Source organism: Boleophthalmus pectinirostris, unplaced genomic scaffold (genome assembly GCF_026225935.1).
Source record: "Boleophthalmus pectinirostris isolate CB_2022bp ecotype Guang Dong unplaced genomic scaffold, ASM2622593v1 HiC_scaffold_21, whole genome shotgun sequence".
NCBI lineage: Eukaryota > Metazoa > Chordata > Actinopteri > Gobiiformes > Gobiidae > Boleophthalmus > Boleophthalmus pectinirostris.
Window position 1 is genome coordinate 8,465,386 of NW_026571175.1, and position 21,388 is coordinate 8,486,773.

General features: G+C 38.4%; 1 protein-coding gene across 8 annotated transcripts; it reads left to right on the forward strand.

The window, feature by feature from the left end:
- The first annotated feature begins 632 nt into the window (after positions 1-632).
- Positions 633-19,945, forward strand: LOC110173326 (transmembrane protein 268). 8 transcript variants are annotated; one of them, XM_055157186.1, is made up of 11 exons: positions 633-799; positions 2,151-2,240; positions 3,102-3,152; positions 4,807-4,917; positions 5,963-6,057; positions 7,484-7,591; positions 8,700-8,852; positions 11,048-11,158; positions 11,252-11,341; positions 11,732-11,947; positions 18,959-19,945. In XM_055157186.1, exons 4-11 carry the CDS (start codon positions 4,827-4,829, stop codon positions 19,124-19,126), a joined length of 1,032 nt encoding a protein of 343 aa, XP_055013161.1. In that variant the 5' UTR covers positions 633-799; positions 2,151-2,240; positions 3,102-3,152; positions 4,807-4,826; the 3' UTR covers positions 19,127-19,945. The 8 variants fall into 8 exon arrangements, with proteins under 8 accessions (XP_055013161.1, XP_055013162.1, XP_020794984.1 ...); XM_055157187.1 differs by having other exon boundaries at positions 2,172-2,240; XM_020939325.2 differs by lacking the exon at positions 2,151-2,240.
- Positions 19,946-21,388: the final 1,443 nt, after the last annotated feature.

Here is a 21,388-nt window from a genome sequence, read left to right on the forward strand (position 1 = left end):
CCCTTGTGGATCAATAAAGTTTGTGTAAGTCAAAGTTGAAGTCTAACACTTTATGACATCAGCATTTTCAGCTTTAGAGATATAGCCAGACTAATAAACAAAATACAACTGCAGGTATGTTATATGTTGTATGTTATATGTTGTATATTGTATGTTGTATATTGTATATTGTATGTTGTATGTTGTATGTTATATGTTGTATGTTGTATGTTGTATATTGTATGTTGTATGTTGTATGTTGTATGTTGTATGTTTTTGATGAGGTAATGGTTTGATGAGTAATATAAGACATTTTATTTAGCCTCCTCTTTGGACATGAACAGTCTAGTTCATATCATTTAAATTCACAAATAAACATATTTCATCTTGAGTCATGTCAGATTAGAGATTTTTTTTTTTTTAAATGATGACAATGTAAGTTCATAAATTACATTCTAATAACAAATACAAGCTGTCAAAAGTGCATTGTTGAGTCTTGTGTGTCATTTAAGGTACAACTCTGAACTTTTCCTTGAATGAACCTGTCATATTTCTTTCTAACAATAACATTGACATAACATTTCTCCGCCTATTGTTACTGCTCTTTTACATTCTCTTTCTTTCTAGGGCAAAGCAGAGGTGCATTCCTAGTGCAGTCATGAGGCACAGCTGATCTGAGTCACACGCCTCTAAACAGGAAAGCTCAAAACTAAACACTTACGCTGTATCTGGGAGAGGGGACTGACTACAGCTGCTATGAGGACCATATGAAGCTCGTAACAATGGTAGAGTAAGGAATGGATGGCTACTTTCAAAACAGGTAAGGTATTATTTCCGTTATCAGTTAGTTTTGTGCTTGTTCTGTCTTTGCTTACTGTGTTTTCAGGTTGAGAGAAGAGTTAAATATGCAGGGTTTGTGAGTAACACATGTGAATGAAACAAAACACAACCCCAGCTATGTTTCTGATGAGGAAGGAAGATTATCACATAGATGAGTAAATTATATGGGTGTAATATGGGTGCTTGTTCTGTCCTTGCTCTTACAATGCAAATAAATAAATACATACATACATTTTTTAAATTTTAGGGTTTTAACTTTTTATGCTTAATTTGAGATTGGATTAGCTGTAAGAATACAGTCACTAACATGAGCTAAAGAATATTTTGTTTGATAGAACTTCAAAAATGTAACTCTTAACATTGTTAGGTGAATATATTGAATGAAGGCATAGAATTCCTTGGAAAAGTGAGTCAGTAATGAATGACTTATAAGATATTACGTGAATGAGAACAAACTTGGTAAAGATTGCAGTGAATTTTGATCTAAATATTTAATTTTCTGTTGTTTTCTTTGTCAAACATCAACATTATTCAAAAATCAGTACAGCTTAAAGAATTACACCTAAGAATATGAAGTTAATCAGTGAAAGCAATTATACCATTAGGGTAAGTCTACTGTTAACTGTTAAGGCACAGTACATACATTTTTTGCCAAAATAAACTTTCTATTTCCATTGAGCCATGTAGGCAAAGTGTCACCTACAGAAAGTTACACACTGTACCTTTAGATACATGAAAGTAAATGGCTCCAAGTTTTAGGAAATGTAAAAAGTGAATTAACTTGCGCAATGTAGTTTCAGAAGTTTGAGAGCTGCCACCATCAAATTTGTGGTTTGACTCATAATGATTCTGTGGTTTTGTCACAGGTTTGAACAAAAAGATTTAACTAAACTACTTACTGTGATGGTAAGAATACTGTTTTTATATACCTGTGCATTTATAGTTTTCAGTTTACAGTTAAAACAGTTAAAAAGATCAATTTTAAGTTTTAAACCGAAATTTAAAAAGTGAAACTACATTGTGGGCACTTGACTGATTACAAGTACTGGCATGCCTTCTGCTAGTTGTTTTTAAGTATTTTGAACTGCAGTAGATTTACATAGAGAAGAGGCAACAACTCAAAACAAGAAATAAGAGATATGAAGTTGAGATGTAGGGTGGTTTTATAGAGTACAGAGCTATTATGTAATGCAATGCAAGTTTCTCAGCAACAAGCATTAGTATTAGAACTTGGCTACAGAGATGAATTTGCATACATTGGTGTTTATATAAAATAATCAAATATGTTTTTCGATTGGCATATCCATTGTGGCTGTGAATTGACTTTGCAGTGGCTCTTTTCAAAACTGCAGACAGGGAAATGGGTCAAGCTAACATCACGCCTTTGAATTTCACACTGAACTTCAAAATGTGCTGCAAAAGTGAGTATGTGTGTGTGTGTGTGTGTGAGAGAGAGAGAGAGAGAGAGAGAGAGAGAGAGGAGAAGACAGAAAGAGGGGAAGAGAGGGAAAGAAAAAGGGAGGATAGATAGAGGGAGAGAGAGAAAAGAGGGATAGAGAGGGGAGAGAGAGAAAGAGAGAAAGAGAGAAAAAGAGAGTGAGGAGGAGAGAGGGAGAGATAGAGACAGAGGAAGAGAGAGACTGAACAGGAAGTATGATATATTTGTCATGGTACAGAGCTGAGTATAGTACGATGCCTGTCTACTTCTGGTTCTATAGTTAAAATTACATTATGTAACTTTTCTGGTGGATGGTGCTTCTCAACATATATGGGATTAAGTTTATCTATCACCATGGAGACAAGAAAATAACACTATAAAGCCAAGTCACAGGTGAGATTTGTAGAGTTGCAAAGAAGAATGCATGTTTATCAAGGTTTGTTTGAGCTGTAAAACACTTGCAGTTGAATACAAGGTACATACATTTAATGCCATACTACTCCTTTTTTGACAGTGTTTGCTAGTGTGTGTGTGTGTGAGTGCAGTGTATCACCATGGTATCTGCTTGACATTACATCACAGAGATACATGCAGAACATCCCCAGTTTGATGTCACTGCAAAGTATCAACACAATCAAATTAAAGGAAATACAGAAAATGTGAAAATTAAACAAAATGCATTTCAAACTTTTGCTGTTCATCAAGTTTCAAACTCAAATTTCAATCCAGCTATGTTTTATGTTCATAGGTTATGCCATATACAGAAGCTTTAAACCCTATTTCATTTCATTTGAAAACTCTATGGCAAAATGAATGCCAGTTTAATCTTGTTGTGTTTTTGCAGATGTGAAGTCTCCGTCAGAGGAAGTGAGCTGTCGACGGGAAGGACCCTAAGGTGCTTGTGTTATCTTCAGCTAACACACGCTCAGATCAAATGTGATTATTGTGAAACTGGAACCAACTGTGGGTGAAAGGTGGAGTTTGAAAATAACATAGAATTCAAACTCAAAGTAGAAGTTGCCAACACTATCAACCAAATGAAGAACTCAGCTAACGTATCTTCTGGGTTGAGCAAAAAGTAAAGTGAGTAAAGAATGTAACTAGCCCTAGAGTAGACTACTACTATTGTTGGTACTGCTCAGACAGATATTAACATTCTTGACCTGGCCAGACTGCCTATAGGTCAAGAATTTCAATCCCTATTTTCAATTCCTATGACTGATTTCTTTGTTTTTTTCTCTACCTACATTACATGGTTAGACTTATATGTTTAGACAGCAAATTTCTCAAAAGCTGTTAAAATTATTTAATTATATTCAAGATTTTACAAAAAATTTTGCCTAGTTTTTTCTAATTTTGTAATTTTGGTGACTTTTTTTATTTGCTTCCTGGTTAGACACTTGGAGTTGATGTGACAAAGGTAGAGATATGTTACCTAATGTTAACAAGGGCCAAAACATGTTACTCAATAGTTATGATTAGACTAATACAAACAAATGACAACACTGTTATTTTGTTTAATCAATGCTTAAACTGTTAGAAAATACCCTCCTTGTGCATAAACTATCTCTGCATTTTGGCTGGACTTGATAACATAGGTAGAGGGATTTTGTTTTAGAACTCACTGCTACTTGATGTATTTTCCAACTGTTTGTTCTCTACTTTTCTTCACAAACTGTTACTTAACTGATGGGAAAACATGATAAATATTTACCATTGGTACTATCCCATCAAACCAAGTCACAATTAGAAAAATATATGAATCTGTCAAATGCACTTTAAGGTAGTTTTTGAATTTTACAATTTCACAAAATCAAAAAACAAGCGACAGTAGCTCAATCAGTTTGTGTTTGTCCACTGATCTGAAGGTTGGCTCTCAACACAAACAGATCCACTGGTCCATGGCGTTGGTAGTATGACCACAGATGAATGCTGTTGCTGTGTCTTTGGGCAAGACACTTAACCCACCTTGGCCCCATTGTGTGTGTACACTGGTGTATACCTGTGTGAATGGGTGAGTGGTTCCTTGATGTTAAGTGCTTTAAGTGCCTTGAAGGTGGAAAGCACTATATAAAATGAGACCATTTACTATTTTACAATATAAATTATAAGTCACACTTTTACTCTAATTCACAAAAATGGACATCAAGAAACCCGAAAATTCAAATCTCACACACATTCACAATGTCTTATAGTGCTACACTTTCTACAGTAGAGACTGAAATTACATTTTTTTGGCTTCTGAAAAGGTCATAATTGTTGGTTTTCAGTCTTTACGATTATAATACAGTCTTCTACCTCAAGTATATACTCCTAACTATGGAAAGGAAATTCTATTGATACTTGTTCAAATAATTATCTAGTTTAGATTTTTTTTTATTGATTAGTATCTTGGTACTGATTTGATTTTTTTGAACAACCCTACTGCCAGCTCCCCATGACCCGCACCCACAGTCACAAGATAAAGGCACCATCTTTGCTCTGAGCATGAAAATCCACTGAAAAGTTTCTTTTTTACTTTATCCTTACTGACTCTTCCACTTTCCCAGGCTCTGGTGACCTCTGCAAGATGGCTGATCATAGAGGGGGTGCGATCGAGGAAAACCAGGTTCAACCAGTCAAATCTCAGGCCAACAGCGGTGCGGACAGATACTTAAATGGTATTGAAAAATTATGTATACATCTGAATTCAGCAGTACTACTAATACATCATATTTCTATTTCTGTTTATACATATTTATTATTATACTGTGGAATAGGGATGGGACAAGATCTTGTGAGAAAAATTGCCTCAGGACTGTGCACACATGCGAAAAAATTATCTTGTCAGTTTTTTTGTTCATAGTTTTACATTTACCTAGGGCAAACATGTTTACCTTTCTGAATAACAACTCTTTAGAGCCTGTAGTACTAAAAAGCAGTGATACAATGACAGCAAATCTACAACATTAAATATATAAAAAGTGAGGACAAAATTATGAACAGACCCACACAATTTATTTGTAAATTACTTGGGAAAATTGTGTGAAAATCTTGTCTTGCCCAGGAAAGATTGTGTCTCGTCCTACCCCTATTATGGAAGTTTTCAGGCAATTTGTGCTTTGAATTTTACCTTCTTTTCTTTGCTGTGCAATTTCCATTGTAGATGAATAAAGTTTTTCTAAGTCTATGCCTACATAAATGTTTCTAATGCTAGTGTTTGTATTTGTTTAAATTACACAAAATTAACTGAAAATTGTGAGCTTTAAGCCATGTTAGAATGTTGTTACCTCCTCAAAAACATACCCAGAGTTGTGTTTTGTTTCATTTTCACACACGTTTGTATATTAGTCTATATCTCCAAAGCTCAAAATGCTCTGTTCCACCTTGTGATGTCATGATTTGGTAGTTTTCAAGTGAACAGCTTCCTTTTATCTTTAGATTAATAGAGAAAGCTGAAATGATCCAAATGGTTCTAGTGAAGGTGCATGAGTTTAAAAACATAATAGAGCACTTTCTGTATTACCACATGACATCACAATGTGGAATAGTGTTTTCCATTTGAGAGAAGAACTCAGCCTAAATATGCAGGGTTTGCGTGTTAAACATGTGTGAATGAAACAAAACTTCAGGTATGATTGTGAAGAGGAAACAACATCAGAAAACATCAATATAGGCCATTTAACCTTTTGTTTAGTGAATAGTCTCTGGTTTGGTCTTTTTCAGGTCAGTGTGTGTTGTCGATTTCGAGTGGCTCCATTTTAAGCCCTGGTTTTGACCTGGAGATGTGCCGCAGTCGTCTGGAGATGAACGGTTTTCAGGTCAGTCCACAGGTTGGCACTTGGAGGCATTAAAGTTCATATGACAGGTTAGACTCATTATTTCACCATAACATTATTTAAGATCAAGTTAAAATCTTGCCTATTTTTGCCTATTAAGTAGATCATTGTACTTCCTGGTTGGAGATGGCAGGAGGTATGACATCGACGTAATGCCATAACTGTTATCTAGCAACCATAAAGTTAACATGGGTCCAAACTCATCTAATTTAGGATTAGATTGATAAAAAAGTAAATGACAGCACCTTTATTTTGTTAAATCAATTTTCTTATGTTACACAAAACAGACTCTTGTGAACTTTAAGCCATGTTATAATGTTGTAACCTCCTCAAAAACATACCTGGAGTTGTGTTTTGTTTCATTCACATGTATTTGAGTAACCCTTTATTATTAGCCTGTCTACATCTCCACAACTCAAAATGCTCTGTTCCACCTTATGATGTCATGTAGTGGTAGTTTCCAAGTTAAGAGCTACTTTTTACCTTTAGATCAGTAGAGATTTGCAATTCCAGGGGTGAAATGATCCAAATGATTCTAGTGAAAGTGTAAGGAGTTTAAAAACCCAGTGGAGCACTTCCTGTATTGCCACATGACATCACAAGGTGGTAGAGGGATTCTGTTCTATATTTCATCTCTTCAACTTTTTTTCACAAACTTCCACTTAAATTATGTAAACTAATGATAAATATTTACCACATGCAGATACGATCCCCCCCCCAAAAAAACAAATCCAAACAATTGGGAAAACATGAAAACCCGTCATATGCACTTATATTATTATTGCGATATACTGTATATATAAGTATTTTGCATATACAGCATAAAAGAACAAAACTGGTTGAATGTTTGGCCAGTCCATTTGTAGTTTCAGGAAGTAGTCATTATAAAAGTATTCAAGACAGAGAAGTGAAAGATTTATAATTGCCTTTGTTTTGCAATGCCATCTTGGGTTAACCCACATTGCTCTCTTGAACTGGATTCTCATAAAACTCGTGACAGCAGGAAGAAGTTAAGGTTAAAGTGGAGATCAGGCCAACTTGTAAATGTTTTACACAATAGAATTTACACATTAAGTTTGCTGATAAATACTGGTGCTGTGTAACTTCTCTGTTGGACGGTCTGCCACCTGCTTGTCTCCATGGAGATGCTTTGCCTAGAATGTTCCACAGTTTGGCATTAAACTTAACATCTTCACTGAAAGAAATATGGAACGCCACTAGGCCAGTTTGCAAGTCATTATCTAGTTTTTGTTTTTTGAGCAATAAAAACCATATAACTAACCATATGCTTACTCGATTACATTTATAGTCAACTGTGTAACATTCCAGGATAAGCAATAACATCTCTGTGGACCCCATGATCAGGAAAGATACTGGGTGGAGCTTTAATTATATTTATTTTTCACAGATCCCAGAGTCAGATTTGGAGGTTCCTCTGAAAACTGCCCTTGATGTCCCTTCAGTAAAAAGATACATCACCTTTAACTCCTCCCTCTTTCATTTCCTCATGGCTCCAGTGAGTTTAATAGGTTTAATATCACATCTTGAGGTATCATTATGTAATTTGAACCCAGTGAGATTTTCCACATATTTAATAGGTCTACATATCAATCCATATTTAAAAACATATTCCATAAACAAAAATAGTGCAGATCTTTTTTTACATGATCAAAAGAATGAACAATATGTTTAATGTTAACTAATACAATTCCCCTCTTCTCCTGTGATTTTGGCTGTTGACTCCCCCTGCTGGTGATATGCTTTTTTAAATTGAACATGTCTTAATTAGCGGTCCATAAATTTTCTGGTGCTGGCAGGTCATCTGCATGATTCCATGAAAATAGAAAGTAAAAAAAAACATATTTCAGAACATTCTCCATGGAGATAGATTGGTTTTATGCCATAATGTGGAATATTATAGCCAAAGGAACAACATTTCTAGAGACAAGCAGACCCTCTTCTAGCTCAAGTCAGGTGTGTAACAGTCAGGATTGTGAAGATGCAAGTCCACTCAGAGTAAGGACGCATGTTTTTCTACATTTTTCAGAGCAATAATTTTTTTTGGGAAAAAACAAAAACTTGTTGTTATGGTGATATAGAACAGTGATTACCTGTTCCCAAAACTACCTGTCCGGTTATTCAGAAATAATGCACATCATTTACCTTTAGAACTCTCACTGACCATATAATAAAGAAATAAAACGTGTGCTTAGCTGAGGTATTGTGTATTGTGTTTCATTCAAAGTCACTCTCAACCTTTTGTTCCTCCTATATTCACTCAATACACCCAAGTCACCACCTGCTCTTTATTTGTATTTGTAACTAAAAGTACAGATACCTGAGAAAAAAATACTCAAGTAAAAGTATCACATGAAAAAATCTACTTAAGTAAAAGTATTAAAATACTAAAGTATTTTGTAGATTTTGAGATTTAGTCTTCAAATGTAGTAATTTTGAATTCAAAAAATGTTGGTTTGTTCAACAGAAACTACTGAATCAATCTTTTTTATTTGTTGTAATTATTTTTTTTCTCAAATTATGAACACGTTAAAACTGCACTGTACTGCACTGTTCATACCCACAGTCAGAGACACTTACTGTGCTGTATGTTGTGTACTGCTCAGGTGCTGTACGTGGTCCTGTGGTGCGCGGTCTTCTCCAGTCTGCACACTTACATCACCATCACAGATTACTGGGTCCTCTGTCTCTGCGTGAGTCTCGTCGCCATCTTCCTCACCACCGCCATCATCTTCATACTCCACCGTAGCAACAAGAAGGTAACACGACCAAAACTTTACACAAGCAAATAGTTAAAGCTGCCTTGTGTAACTTTTCTGGTAGAGTGTTGTTTGTTTCCTTGGAGATGTTAATGCTTTGTGTGGAATGGTCCGCAGTTTGCCATAATGTTAGCCTTGCATTCATTCAGTAACAGGTGTTTTAACTGCTCAAAAGTACTTGCTTACTTATTGTGAGCGGATTGCCTCTCCACAGATCTAAACTGTCAGTTGACCTTGCGTCGTCACCTGCTTGTATACATGGAGATGGATAAATTTAATCCTTCCAGACCTAAGGGTAATTTTAGTACATCTGTCCTCGCCTGGATTTTTTTCTTAATTTTGCTATTAAAACTCCCCCTTTTACCTCCTAATAAAGTATTATACATCCTTTTCAGTACAACCTGTTCTTTCACAATCTGCATGTTGTAATTGTGTCATATGGCTGTAATAAAAGCTATAGGACCAGAAAGTAATATTCATACTCCTTTATTCAAAACACACAGCAAATATGGATAAACAACTTTTTAGACATAAAAAAATGCTTAGTTTAGGGTCTTGGCTACAAAAGTGCAAAATATCAAGTCTGTAGGTCCCCCTCAAAACAAAAACAAACAAAAAATATATATATACATTCCTTCACTGGTACCAATCATGGAAGCAATTCTTATCAGGGGTGGCTAGGGTTGTAGCCCTTGATGAAGCTGGGGAGGCACTTGAAGTGGACAGCATGGCATTAAACAAAGGAAAGGGTGGGTGCTTGTGTAAAACGTATGTGTTACATAAGTCTAGTGCAGCAGGAGAAAACACAGTAAGTGTACAACCCTATCCCCCACTTAAATGGTGTCAAGATATTATGACCTCACTAATTAGAGCAGCCACACATTCCAAACGCATAAATACGCATTACGCATGCAACTCGTTGGGTACTTGTGTTACACATGTAGTTGTTACAAACAACAACATACATGTCCTAAATCTAGTGCAACACGGGTAAAAAGTTGTTTTCAGTGTATAATCCCATCTCCCACCTAAATGGTTACTGTTATCCTCCGCACGCACCAAATAAAACTTTATCCAAACAATACGCAAATACGCATTATGCACGCAACTATATGTTTTTACGCCCGTTTACTACAAGCGTTGCGCACTGTTTGCTCGAAATAGCTGTGAACTATTTGCCACTTACTCTTCAGCAGGGTCCAGACCCTCCAGGTAATCCAACTCCTCATCTGTGTGAAAACTGTCTAAAGTTCGGCAAAGTTTGGGCAAATCAAAATGGAATGAGCGCGTCATGTGCCCAAGAACAAAGTTCCTATTGGACACTTGTTTTCACCACGTCACCACGCAGCTTGCGTGTGACGAAGGATGATGCCGGAAATATGCTCATATTATTTTAATAGATCCATGGAGAGCCCGCTATGGGAGAGCCACGGCTGTCTACTTTCTGAGAAAAAAAAAAAAAGTTTCTATCTTTTATGGTTAAAAGTTATGCGCGGTTATGTAAAACATGTCTGTCTGGAAGGGTTAAAGGGCCCATATTGTTATGTTCTTTTCACAAACTGAGAACACTCTGTTCCAGCTTGTGATGTATGTTTTTAAACTCCATACACCTTCAGTAGAATCACTGTAAATATTTTAAATATAAAGTTGTTAACTAGAAAACTACCGCTTCATGACATCACAAGGTGGAGCAGAGCATTTTGAGCTTACGAGAAGTAGACTAATAATAGACTATACTAATAATAAAGAATTATTCAAACATGTGTGTATGAAACAATTCCATGTATATTTTTGATGAGTTAACATTTTAACATGGCTTAAGAAGATTTTATTTTATTTTTTTCATTATATAGGACCTCCAATAGTAATAGAAATAGCATCTCCATGAAGACAACCAGGTTGCAGACCCTCAACCAGAAAAGTTACACAATGTTCCTTTAAAGACAGAAAATGTAGGGATAATAATAACCTCATTTATACAGCACTGTATATAAAGTCCTTGTGCCCTCTGCTTGCAACTATGACAATTTGTAAAGTATCCATACCTGTAGCCTACATATACATGATTTTAGATTGTAAAATGATCAAATAATGCCGAGGTGTCCAAAATACAATACAGAGTGCCAACAATAATGAATAATGAAATGACTTATTTATGAATACTTTGCTAATGATTACTTTATTGTTTGTGTCAGATCAACATAAATTTGGATGTGAGGTTGATCGCGGTGAATGAGAGGCTAGTCAAACACAAGCTGTTGGTATCTGTGGCCGATTGGGTCGAGAACTGCACCAGTAATCTGCAGGTGAACATTAGAACATATGGGTTTTAAATAACTATGTATAAAATGCAAGCTAAAATATCCTTTAATAATGTGTTATGGTTATGATTTGTTTAGCTGTATTTTGTTTACTGGGACATGTCGCGCTGTTTGAGAGCTTTGACTGAGACCTTAGAGGAGCAAAATTATGAATCCCAAAATATTCAGGTGAGATTATCCGATTCTCTTTACTTTATACATTTCTGGTTGTAGTCAATTTGTGAATTGTAGTATTTTTTATTGTGTTGAAATTGCTAATAAATAATGCATGGGTTACATAAAGCTGTATATTGATTACACTCAGGTACACTAAGATCTTTTCTTTCTTCTTGGTTTTTCTGTTTTGAAGCTACCATCTATAGTTTTATGAGATGTTTCTAATTGGTCTAGTGGTGAAGAAAACAACAGGGATGGGTCGGCCAGTCTAATAAAGGATGGTAGCTTTAAAATAGCATTTAGCCTTTTTTACCATTTACCTTTACTCTCTGTTAAATGTACACTCTTATCTCATTCAGCTTAATTTGTTTAAAATGTATTAATTATGTATTTATTTTGCAGAATAAGCTGAAGAAGAGGATGTCTCACCTGGTTCTGGTCAGTGAAGTCTCACAGATCAAAACAGAGACAGAAGAGGGCGATGTGGAGCAGGGCACAGACGAACACAGGCCCCTGCTGCAGGAGGAGCCAGAGCGAAATACCTCCTCAGACCAGAAGGGCGCGCACCAACTCACCACCAGCCTCAGCCTCGTCCCAGACACAGTGCTGTCTGCTCAGGTAAAAATATTTACAAAAACTCATTATAATACATTCATTCAGATTCATGAATACCTGACTTGGAACCTGAGATCCTAATGCTATGAGGCAGGAATAGTGTTAAAGGTGCAATCTGTAACTTTTCTGATGGGGTGTCAGCCACATGACATGGAGATGAGAAGGTGTCACCACAAAGCAAAGTTAAAGGTTAGATTTGTGGAGAGGTGATCCCTCTCACAGTAACAATGCGTGCCTAACAAGGTATTTCTGTGTAACATAACACATGTAATTAAATAAATGCAAGCTAGTTTAATGCCATACTGCATAAACATTTCCATGGAGACTAGCAGCCCCAACAAAAATGTTACATGGTGACATTATTATACACTTATATACAGTGTTGTGCATGAACGAGTTCAAAAGAACGCGTTCATTGAACACGTTCATTTTTCAGTGAACTTTGAACTGAACGCAACACTTTTGTAAATCAAGAACTTGAACGTGAATTTGTTCAAATTATGTGTGATGAACGACGTACGTCACTGTTGGGGTTCAGTTAAACGTCGGAATTTGTTTTCACCTGACGAGTGACGATCTGCTCGCACTTCACCTCGCGAAACCACAGCCGCGTGTCGCGAAGGCGACTCCACCGGCAGCTTTAGCGGAACGTACGGGCTCTTGTGTCTCTCAATGGGAAGTCAATCAAACTTGACTGGGCGCGTTTAGCTGCTTGTATTTACCTTTTGTACAGGCTGACCACGGCAAACGCAAGGATTTCAAAAGTACATTTCAAAGCACTAATTAACAGTCTATGTGGATCTGGGCTCTTTCACATGATCCACAACTGCCCAGGGAGCACAATGTGCTGATGGTAAATGCACAAATACAACAATAGATACATGCTCTCTGTGTATTTTGACGGGGATACGCGCCTAAGCTCGTGTAGAGCGTCAAAAAATAGGATGGATCCTATTTTCTGAAATCTACACGCACAGGATGTGCTGCTCTGCGCGCGTATTATTTTACTTGGTACATATGTCAGTAACGCGCGTCACAATGCTTTTTTAACCTGGATTGAAATGGTGGCTTTTTCGTTTTTCTTCATACAAATTTGCTAAAATCACCGCGATATCAGCAGCGGTGAAACGCCGGAGGTGCGCCCGCGTAAACCGTGATCCTGAGCGAAAGGACCGACGCAGAAGTCCGCGCTCCACCGAACTAAACGCAGCTGACGCCCGATCGCACTCGGGGTTCTCTCAGGGGCGGTCCTAGATTCCAAGTTTTAGTCCAGGATTAGTCCTGGTTTGGTCCTGGTTTAGTCTTGGTTTAGTCCTGGTTTAGTCCTGGTTCAGTTCTGGTTTAGACCTGGTTTAGTCCTGGTTCAGTTCTGGTTTAGTCCTGGTTTAGTCCTGGTTCAATCCTGGTTTAGACCTGGTTCAATTCTGGTTCAGTCCTGGTTTAGTCTTGGTTTATTCCTGGTTTAGCCCTGGTTCAGTCCTGGTTCAGTCCTGGTTTAGACCTGGTTCAATTCTGGTTCAGTCCTGGTTTAGTCTTGGTTTATTCCTGGTTTAGACCTGGTTTAGACATGGTTTAGACCTGGTTTAGTCCTGGTTCAGTTCTGGTTTAGACCTGGTTTAGACCTGGTTCAGTCCTGGTTCAGTTCTGGTTTAGTCCTGGTTTAGTCCTGGTTTAGACCTGGTTTAGACCTGGTTTAGTCCTGGTTCAGTTCTGGTTTAGACCTGGTTTAGACCTGGTTTAGTCCTGGTTCAGTTCTGGTATAGACCTGGTTTAGTCCTGGTTTAGACCTGGTTCAGTTCTGGTTTAGTCCTGGTTTAGATCTGGTTTAGTCCTGGTTTGGACCTGGTTCAGTTCTGGTTTAGACCTGGTTTAGTCCTGGTTCAGTTCTGGTTTAGACCTGGTTTAGACCTGGTTTAGTCCTGGTTCAGTTCTGGTATAGACCTGGTTTAGTCCTGGTTTAGACCTGGTTCAGTTCTGGTTTAGTCCTGGTTTAGACCTGGTTCAGTTCTGGTTTAGTCCTGGTTTAGACCTGGTTTAGCCCTGGTTCAGTCCTGGTTTAGACCTGGTTCAATTCTGGTTTAGTCTTTGTTTATTCCTGGTTTAGACCTGGTTTAGACCTGGTTTAGTCCTGGTTCAGTTCTGGTTTAGACCTGGTTTAGACCTGGTTCAGTCCTGGTTCAGTTCTGGTTTAGTCCTGGTTTAGTCCTGGTTTAGACCTGGTTTAGTCCTGGTTCAGTTCTGGTTTAGACCTGGTTTAGTCCTGGTTCAGTTCTGGTATAGACCTGGTTTAGTCCTGGTTTAGACCTGGTTCAGTTCTGGTTTAGTCCTGGTTTAGACCTGGTTCAGTTCTGGTTTAGTCCTGGTTTAGACCTGGTTTAGTCCTGGTTTGGACCTGGTTCAGTTCTGGTTTAGTCCTGGTTTAGACCTGGTTTAGTCCTGGTTCAGTTCTGGTTTAGACCTGGTTTAGTCCTGGTTCAGTTCTGGTATAGACCTGGTTTAGTCCTGGTTTAGACCTGGTTCAGTTCTGGTTTAGTCCTGGTTTAGACCTGGTTCAGTTCTGGTTTAGTCCTGGTTTAGACCTGGTTTAGTCCTGGTTTGGACCTGGTTCAGTTCTGGTTTAGTCCTGGTTTAGTCCTGGTTTAGACCTGGTTCAGTTCTGGTTTAGTCCTGGTTTAGACCTGGTTTAGACCTGGTTTAGTCCTGGTTCAGTTCTGGTTTAGACCTGGTTTAGTCCTGGTTCAGTTCTGGTATAGACCTGGTTTAGTCCTGGTTTAGACCTGGTTCAGTTCTGGTTTAGTCCTGGTTTAGACCTGGTTTAGTCCTGGTTCAGTTCTGGTTTAGACCTGGTTTAGTCCTGGTTCAGTTCTGGTATAGACCTGGTTTAGTCCTGGTTTAGACCTGGTTCAGTTCTGGTTTAGTCCTGGTTTAGACCTGGTTCAGTTCTGGTTTAGTCCTGGTTTAGACCTGGTTTAGTCCTGGTTTGGACCTGGTTCAGTTCTGGTTTAGTCCTGGTTTAGTCCTGGTTTAGACCTGGTTCAGTTCTGGTTTAGTCCTGGTTTAGACCTGGTTTAGACCTGGTTTAGTCCTGGTTCAGTTCTGGTTTAGACCTGGTTTAGTCCTGGTTCAGTTCTGGTATAGACCTGGTTTAGTCCTGGTTTAGACCTGGTTCAGTTCTGGTTTAGTCCTGGTTTAGACCTGGTTCAGTTCTGGTTTAGTCCTGGTTTGGACCTGGTTCAGTTCTGGTTTAGTCCTGGTTTAGTCCTGGTTTAGACCTGGTTCAGTTCTGGTTTAGTCCTGGTTTAGACCTGGTTTAGACCTGGTTTAGTCCTGGTTCAGTCCATATACGGCGCAAAAGTTCAGCATCTTAACAGTTCTTTTGGTGAGAGTAAATTAAAAGTGCTGCAATAGTCATGTAATGTTTTACATTTTAAATACAGTAATATTGTAATGTAACAAATGACTCTGAAATGACAGTAACAAGTCATAAATAACACATTACAGTTTTAAAGTCACTTGTCCAACAGTGGATCTTGTAAAGTTGTTGTAAACTAGAAGTCAGTTTGAAAAATAAATGCAGCCTTTCATTTACAGATCTCATCTAAATATAAAATGAACTGAACTTTGAACTAGTTCAAAATTAAAATTGTGAACTATGAACGTGAACTATTCACTTTGAACAAGTGTGAACTGAACTTTGAACTAGTTCATGAAAAGTGTGAACTTGCACAACACTGCTTATATATATAATGGAGTCTATTTTGCCTTTTTCATCTACTGGCAGTGGTGAGAAGAGTAGAATGTACTTATTTATAGAAGACTAAATATCTGCATTTAATGTATCATATTACTCAAATCATTCTTATGAGCTTTCAACCATGTTAGCATATTGTTACTTCCTGAAAAACATACCTTTTTTGTGGAGTAGAAAAAACAAAGTTGTGACGATCAATACATCTTTTTTTCTACTCCATAAGAATTTAAGCCCTCTGGTTTGATGAGCACCTGTATGCGTATTTTTTTGATACAGTGCAGCACTCCAGTATCGTTATTTTTATTCCTGGAGTTGTGTTTTATTTCATTCAACTGTAGCCATTTATTATTAGTTTGTCTACATCTCCAAAGCTCAAAATGCTCCACTGCACCTTGTGATGTCATGTAGTGGTAGTTCAAGTTAACAAGTGGTAGTTTTCAAGTTAACAGTTACCTTTACATCTTGTTTAGTAGAGATTGGCAATCCCTGGTCTGAAATTATCCTAATATTTCTAGTGAAGGTGTATGGAGTTTAAAAACACAGTGGAGCACATCCTACATTACCACATGACATTACAAGGTGGAAGGTGTTTTCTGTGTGAGGAAAGAGCTCAGTCTTAATATGCACTGTTTGTGTGTTACCATGTGTGAATAAAGCAAAACACAACAGGTATGTTTGTGATGAAGAAACGTAACATAGATCAGAAATATGGGCCCTTCAAGAAATATTTAGTTACTTCCCAACATTACCTCCATAGCTAGTTGAAGATTTCACCTCTGGTCCAGTCTCTTCACTGGCTGTATTTTAATGACTAGAGCTGCAGATGTCGAGCTGTGATCAGGAGCTGGACAGATGACCAAACTCATTAGTATGCAAATGTATTCATGAACCTTCAGAGCCTTCAGTATTTTTCTTTGAAGATGGGGCCAAATATCTTAGGTGAAGAATTTTTTGATGAAGTTTTGAGTTGCACATCTGCTCGTATTGGAACAGATGCTGGATATCTACCGGTACTGCCTGAGACGAGCCTTGAGCTTTATATAGATAAAATAAAATAAATGTGATGGATTTGTATATAGCATTTTTAATGCCATTCTCTCATAGCTGCAGCTGTCCAGACTCAGAGGCAGGCAGACTGAGTTGTGGGGTGGTTGTTATTCTTTCCCAATGGCCTGTCTAAATGCACATCCACTGTAATAAGGTTTTAAAGTTGCTGTCTTACCAAAAACACAACAAAATTACAATACAGTGCTAGTAACAGAGAATAAACCATCTTCTAGTTCACACACACTGTTATAAAAAAAAAAAAATGTGTTTCTCACCTTCCACGGTGGTAGGTCTCTCTCACCCTCATTCAGCTCGGGTCCTCTACCAGAGGCCTGGGAGCTTGAGAGTTCTGCGCAGTATCTTTGCTGTTCCCAGTACTGCACTTTTCTGGACTGAGATGTCCGTTGTTTTTCCCGGTATCTGTTGTAGCCACTCTTCCAGTTTGGGGGTTACAGCCCCGAGTGCTCCGATCACCACAGGCACCACTGATGCCTTTACTTTCCAGGCTCTCTCCAGCTCTTCCTTGAGCCCCTGGTATTTCTCTAGCTTCTCGTGTTCCTTTTTCCTGATATTACCATCGCTTGGTATTGCGATGTCAACCACCACGGCTCTGCTCTGTTTCTTATCCACCACCACTATGTCTGGTTGGTTCGCCATCACCATTCTGTCAGTCTGTATCTGGAAGTCCCACAGGATCTTGGCTCGGTCATTCTCCACAACCTTTGGAGGTGTTTCCCACCTTGATCCTGGGGTTTCCAGCCCGTACTCTGCACAGATGTTTCTGTACACTATGCCCGCCACTTGGTTATGTCGCTCCATGTATGCTTTCCCTGCCAGCATCTTACACCCCGCAGTTATTAATGGGGTCCAGAGGAAGAGGTGCTGGTGGGACCATCATGGCAGGACAAACCCCTACATGGGGCGTACCACCGGAACATAACTGAAGTGGCTGATATCAAGAAATCCTACCAATGGCTTGAGAGGGCTGGTCTGAAGGACAGCACAGAGGCACTGATCCTGGCTGCTCAGGAGCAGGCCCTGGGCACTCGAGCAATAGAGGCCCAGATCTACCACACCAGACAAGACCCATGATGTAGACTGTGCAAAGAGGCTCCTGAGACAGTCCAGCACATAACTGCAGGGTGTAAGATGCTGGCAGGGAAAGCATACATGGAGCGACATAACCAAGTGGCGGGCATAGTGTACAGAAACATCTGTGCAGAGTACGGGCTGGAAACCCCAGGATCAAGGTGGGAAACACCTCCAAAGGTTGTGGAGAATGACCGAGCCAAGATCCTGTGGGACTTCCAGATACAGACTGACAGAATGGTGATGGCGAACCAACCAGACATAGTGGTGGTGGATAAGAAACAGAGCAGAGCCGTGGTGGTGGACATCGCAATACCAAGCGATGGTAATATCAGGAAAAAGGAACACGAGAAGCTAGAGAAATACCAGGGGCTCAAGGAAGAGCTGGAGAGAGCCTGGAAAGTAAAGGCATCAGTGGTGCCTGTGGTGATCGGAGCACTCGGGGCTGTAACCCCCAAACTGGAAGAGTGGCTTCAACAGATACCGGGAAAAACAATGGACATCTCAGTCCAGAAAAGTGCAGTACTGGGAACAGCAAAGATACTGCGCAGAACTCTCAAGCTCCCAGGCCTCTGGTAGAGGACCCGAGCTGAATGAGGGTGAGAGAGACCTACCACCGTGGAAGGTGAGAAACACATTTTTATATATATTTTTATATAAATATATATATTATATATATATATATATATATATATATATATATATATATAAACTGTGGTGCCCAATGAGGTTGTGGGACCTCTGATGGATAGCCGCAGATCACACTAGCGAGTAGTAGAATGCATATGCACAAAAAGGACTATGCAACACTGCCAAATCCTGTACAGATTAAGGAAATATAATTGGTGAAAAAAGCAAGTACAGAGCAGTGAGTGTATGCTGGTGGTGATGAAAATGGGGATGACATCTAACATCAAATACAACTTCGAGAGAATAATTAAGAAGAAAACTCTAATATGGTTAAAAGCTCTGAAAAGTCGATTTTGCACAAGTAAGCACAAGTAGAGGACCCTCCACCAGGAAATAGACAACGACTGATAATTGTAACTATGCTACAATTGGGCATTTATACAGCCCTAATTACATCACAGTATATTTAAACCCCTCCACTCTCTCCCTGTCTGCAGGTAAAAGCTCAGCAGCTGTTGATGACCTACAGTGCATTGTACATAAAGCTGCTGGTGTCTGAGCACCTGTCAGGACCGTCCCATTACAGGATGCGCCTCAAGAGGAACCACTGTACTACAGCCTCTCTGTGTCTGTGCCAGTTCATCCGCAGCGAGATCCTCCGGTAGCACCAAACTTCATCTGCAAATATGGACTTTTTATACTTAAGTTATTGTATTTTATAGTTTTTTTGTTATGTGTTTGTGACATTACATTCACAAATGGACATTGATGTTACACGCTGGTTGTAGTTAGGTTAAAAACCTTCACACTCTTTGCAGAGGAACTTAGACCTGTCATGCTATTTCTCTGTCCCACAATCTATTATGTCTTGTGATGGAAAAATATAGTACTTAGACATGCACATTTGATCTTTATTTTAACACAATCTGAACAGAAAGAACCGACTTAGCTGGAATACAACAGGTGAGCTGATTTGGGCTGTTAAACAAGTCTCTCACACATAAAATTACAGTCAAAAGTTAGGGTTAGCCAACAGTTAGCCACACTTTTTGTTGAAAACCCAACACCTAAATAGAACCATGAACACTCATATTGATCACCAGCTCGCGAAAATCGGTTGTTTAAATACTTATTGTATTTTTTTTTTCTTGAGTTTTCAGACCACCTAAAAAGACCTCCAACATGATGTCACTGCATAGTATCAATTTAAGTAGATCTCTTTGATAACATTAGACAATTGACATATCAGATCTGTACTTTACAATTACAGATATTTTAATGTGACAAATATTTTACCATATCAAAGTGAAAGACTACATTTTCCTTTCGTACAAATTATGATCTTCAAAATTTTGTGAATCCATGTTCCATGTATTTGAACTTTTGTATTTGTGTCTGAGTCTCTGTTCAAATGATGTCTGTGTCCCTGACAATCACTGCACAGTGCACATTTTATTAAAATTATTTGTAAAAGAAACATTAAACACATGATTATTGTGAGCTTTTTGTTCATATAACATTGCTTATATGAAATAAAATATTACTCAACAAGTTAAACTAAACCAACTGGACTCACCACCCACCTCTACAGTGGGAGTCACAGTTACTAACAAGCTCTGAACGAGCTCCTGGTTGGTAGCGGTTTAATTTAACTTGCTGATTAATATCATTTTTGCAACATTTTAAGGAAGTGTTCCTATTTGAAAGATATTTTGTTATAAATAGTTTATTGCTATGGCAACAGTTTTTCATGATTCTAAAACCCATGGACATTTATTTTAGGTTTATATATTTGTTTGTTTAAAAATTGGGTTATATCATAGAATTCCATGTTCAGTGGAACAATTATTGCAGCATTGCCATAGCTGATATTTTGAGCCATGTTGTATTGTATAGTGCAGTTCAGTCATAATACTATTGGTGAGATCCATATAATTTCCTGTTTCCTTGGTGACCACATGGCGTTGTCTCTCGCTTCTGGAGATGACAGCTGACAGGAACCACAGGCCGACTCTGTCACAGCCCCAGAGCATGCTGGGAGTTTGAGGCAGAGGCCAGGACACGTGCAGAGAGAGGCCAGGTCCAAGCATCTCTGACTCTGCAGTTAGCACAGGCTGTTAGCGCGAGCTGTTAGCAGGAGGCTAAACGGACATCTGTGAAAACACCACACTGTCACACAGACAGAGCAGAGCTGGGTCAGGATTCTGAACTGCTCCAATATGAGGCTGGTTTAGACTGGGCCAAATGTAAAGGGGTAAGGCGTGCATGCCAAATGAAGCCAGATTTTGGAGTTGAATTTGAAATGAAAAATTTGAGAGCAAAAAAAGTCAAATAAACATTGTGAAAATGTGCTGATTTTTTATGATTTAAAGCTCCCATTGGTAACTGTGATTTTTTTCACCAGAAAATGTCAGATGTGACACTGGCTGACTGCAGTATGATAGATAGCATCTAGTGGTGATATGTGAGAAAACAACACGAGAGGGTCGGTCAGTTTAATTACAAATTAGGACTTTAAGCGTCATTACAGTTGAATTTACGCAATCACAAATCAGATCATAAACAGATTACTTATAATAGCTTCTCTTGTTCAGGTACTGTAAACATAAGACTGTTATCTTATATGTATATGTATATGTATATGTATATATTTATATATGTTTCTACAGTGGACAAAACACACCTGCCTCCTGCTGAACACAACTGAGACCAAGGAGATGGTGGTCAGTTCTCCAAGTCCACAAATCATCTCCAGACAGTGGACATTGAGCAGGTGTAAACATTTACATAAATATAATTTACATAAACATTTTAGTGTTCAGCTTGACAGCAACCTTAACCGGTTTGTTAACATCCAGAACTGACCCTCCAGTTTTAACAACTTATTTTATTTATTGAATGTGTCTGTGAACTGTGTAACTCCAAAA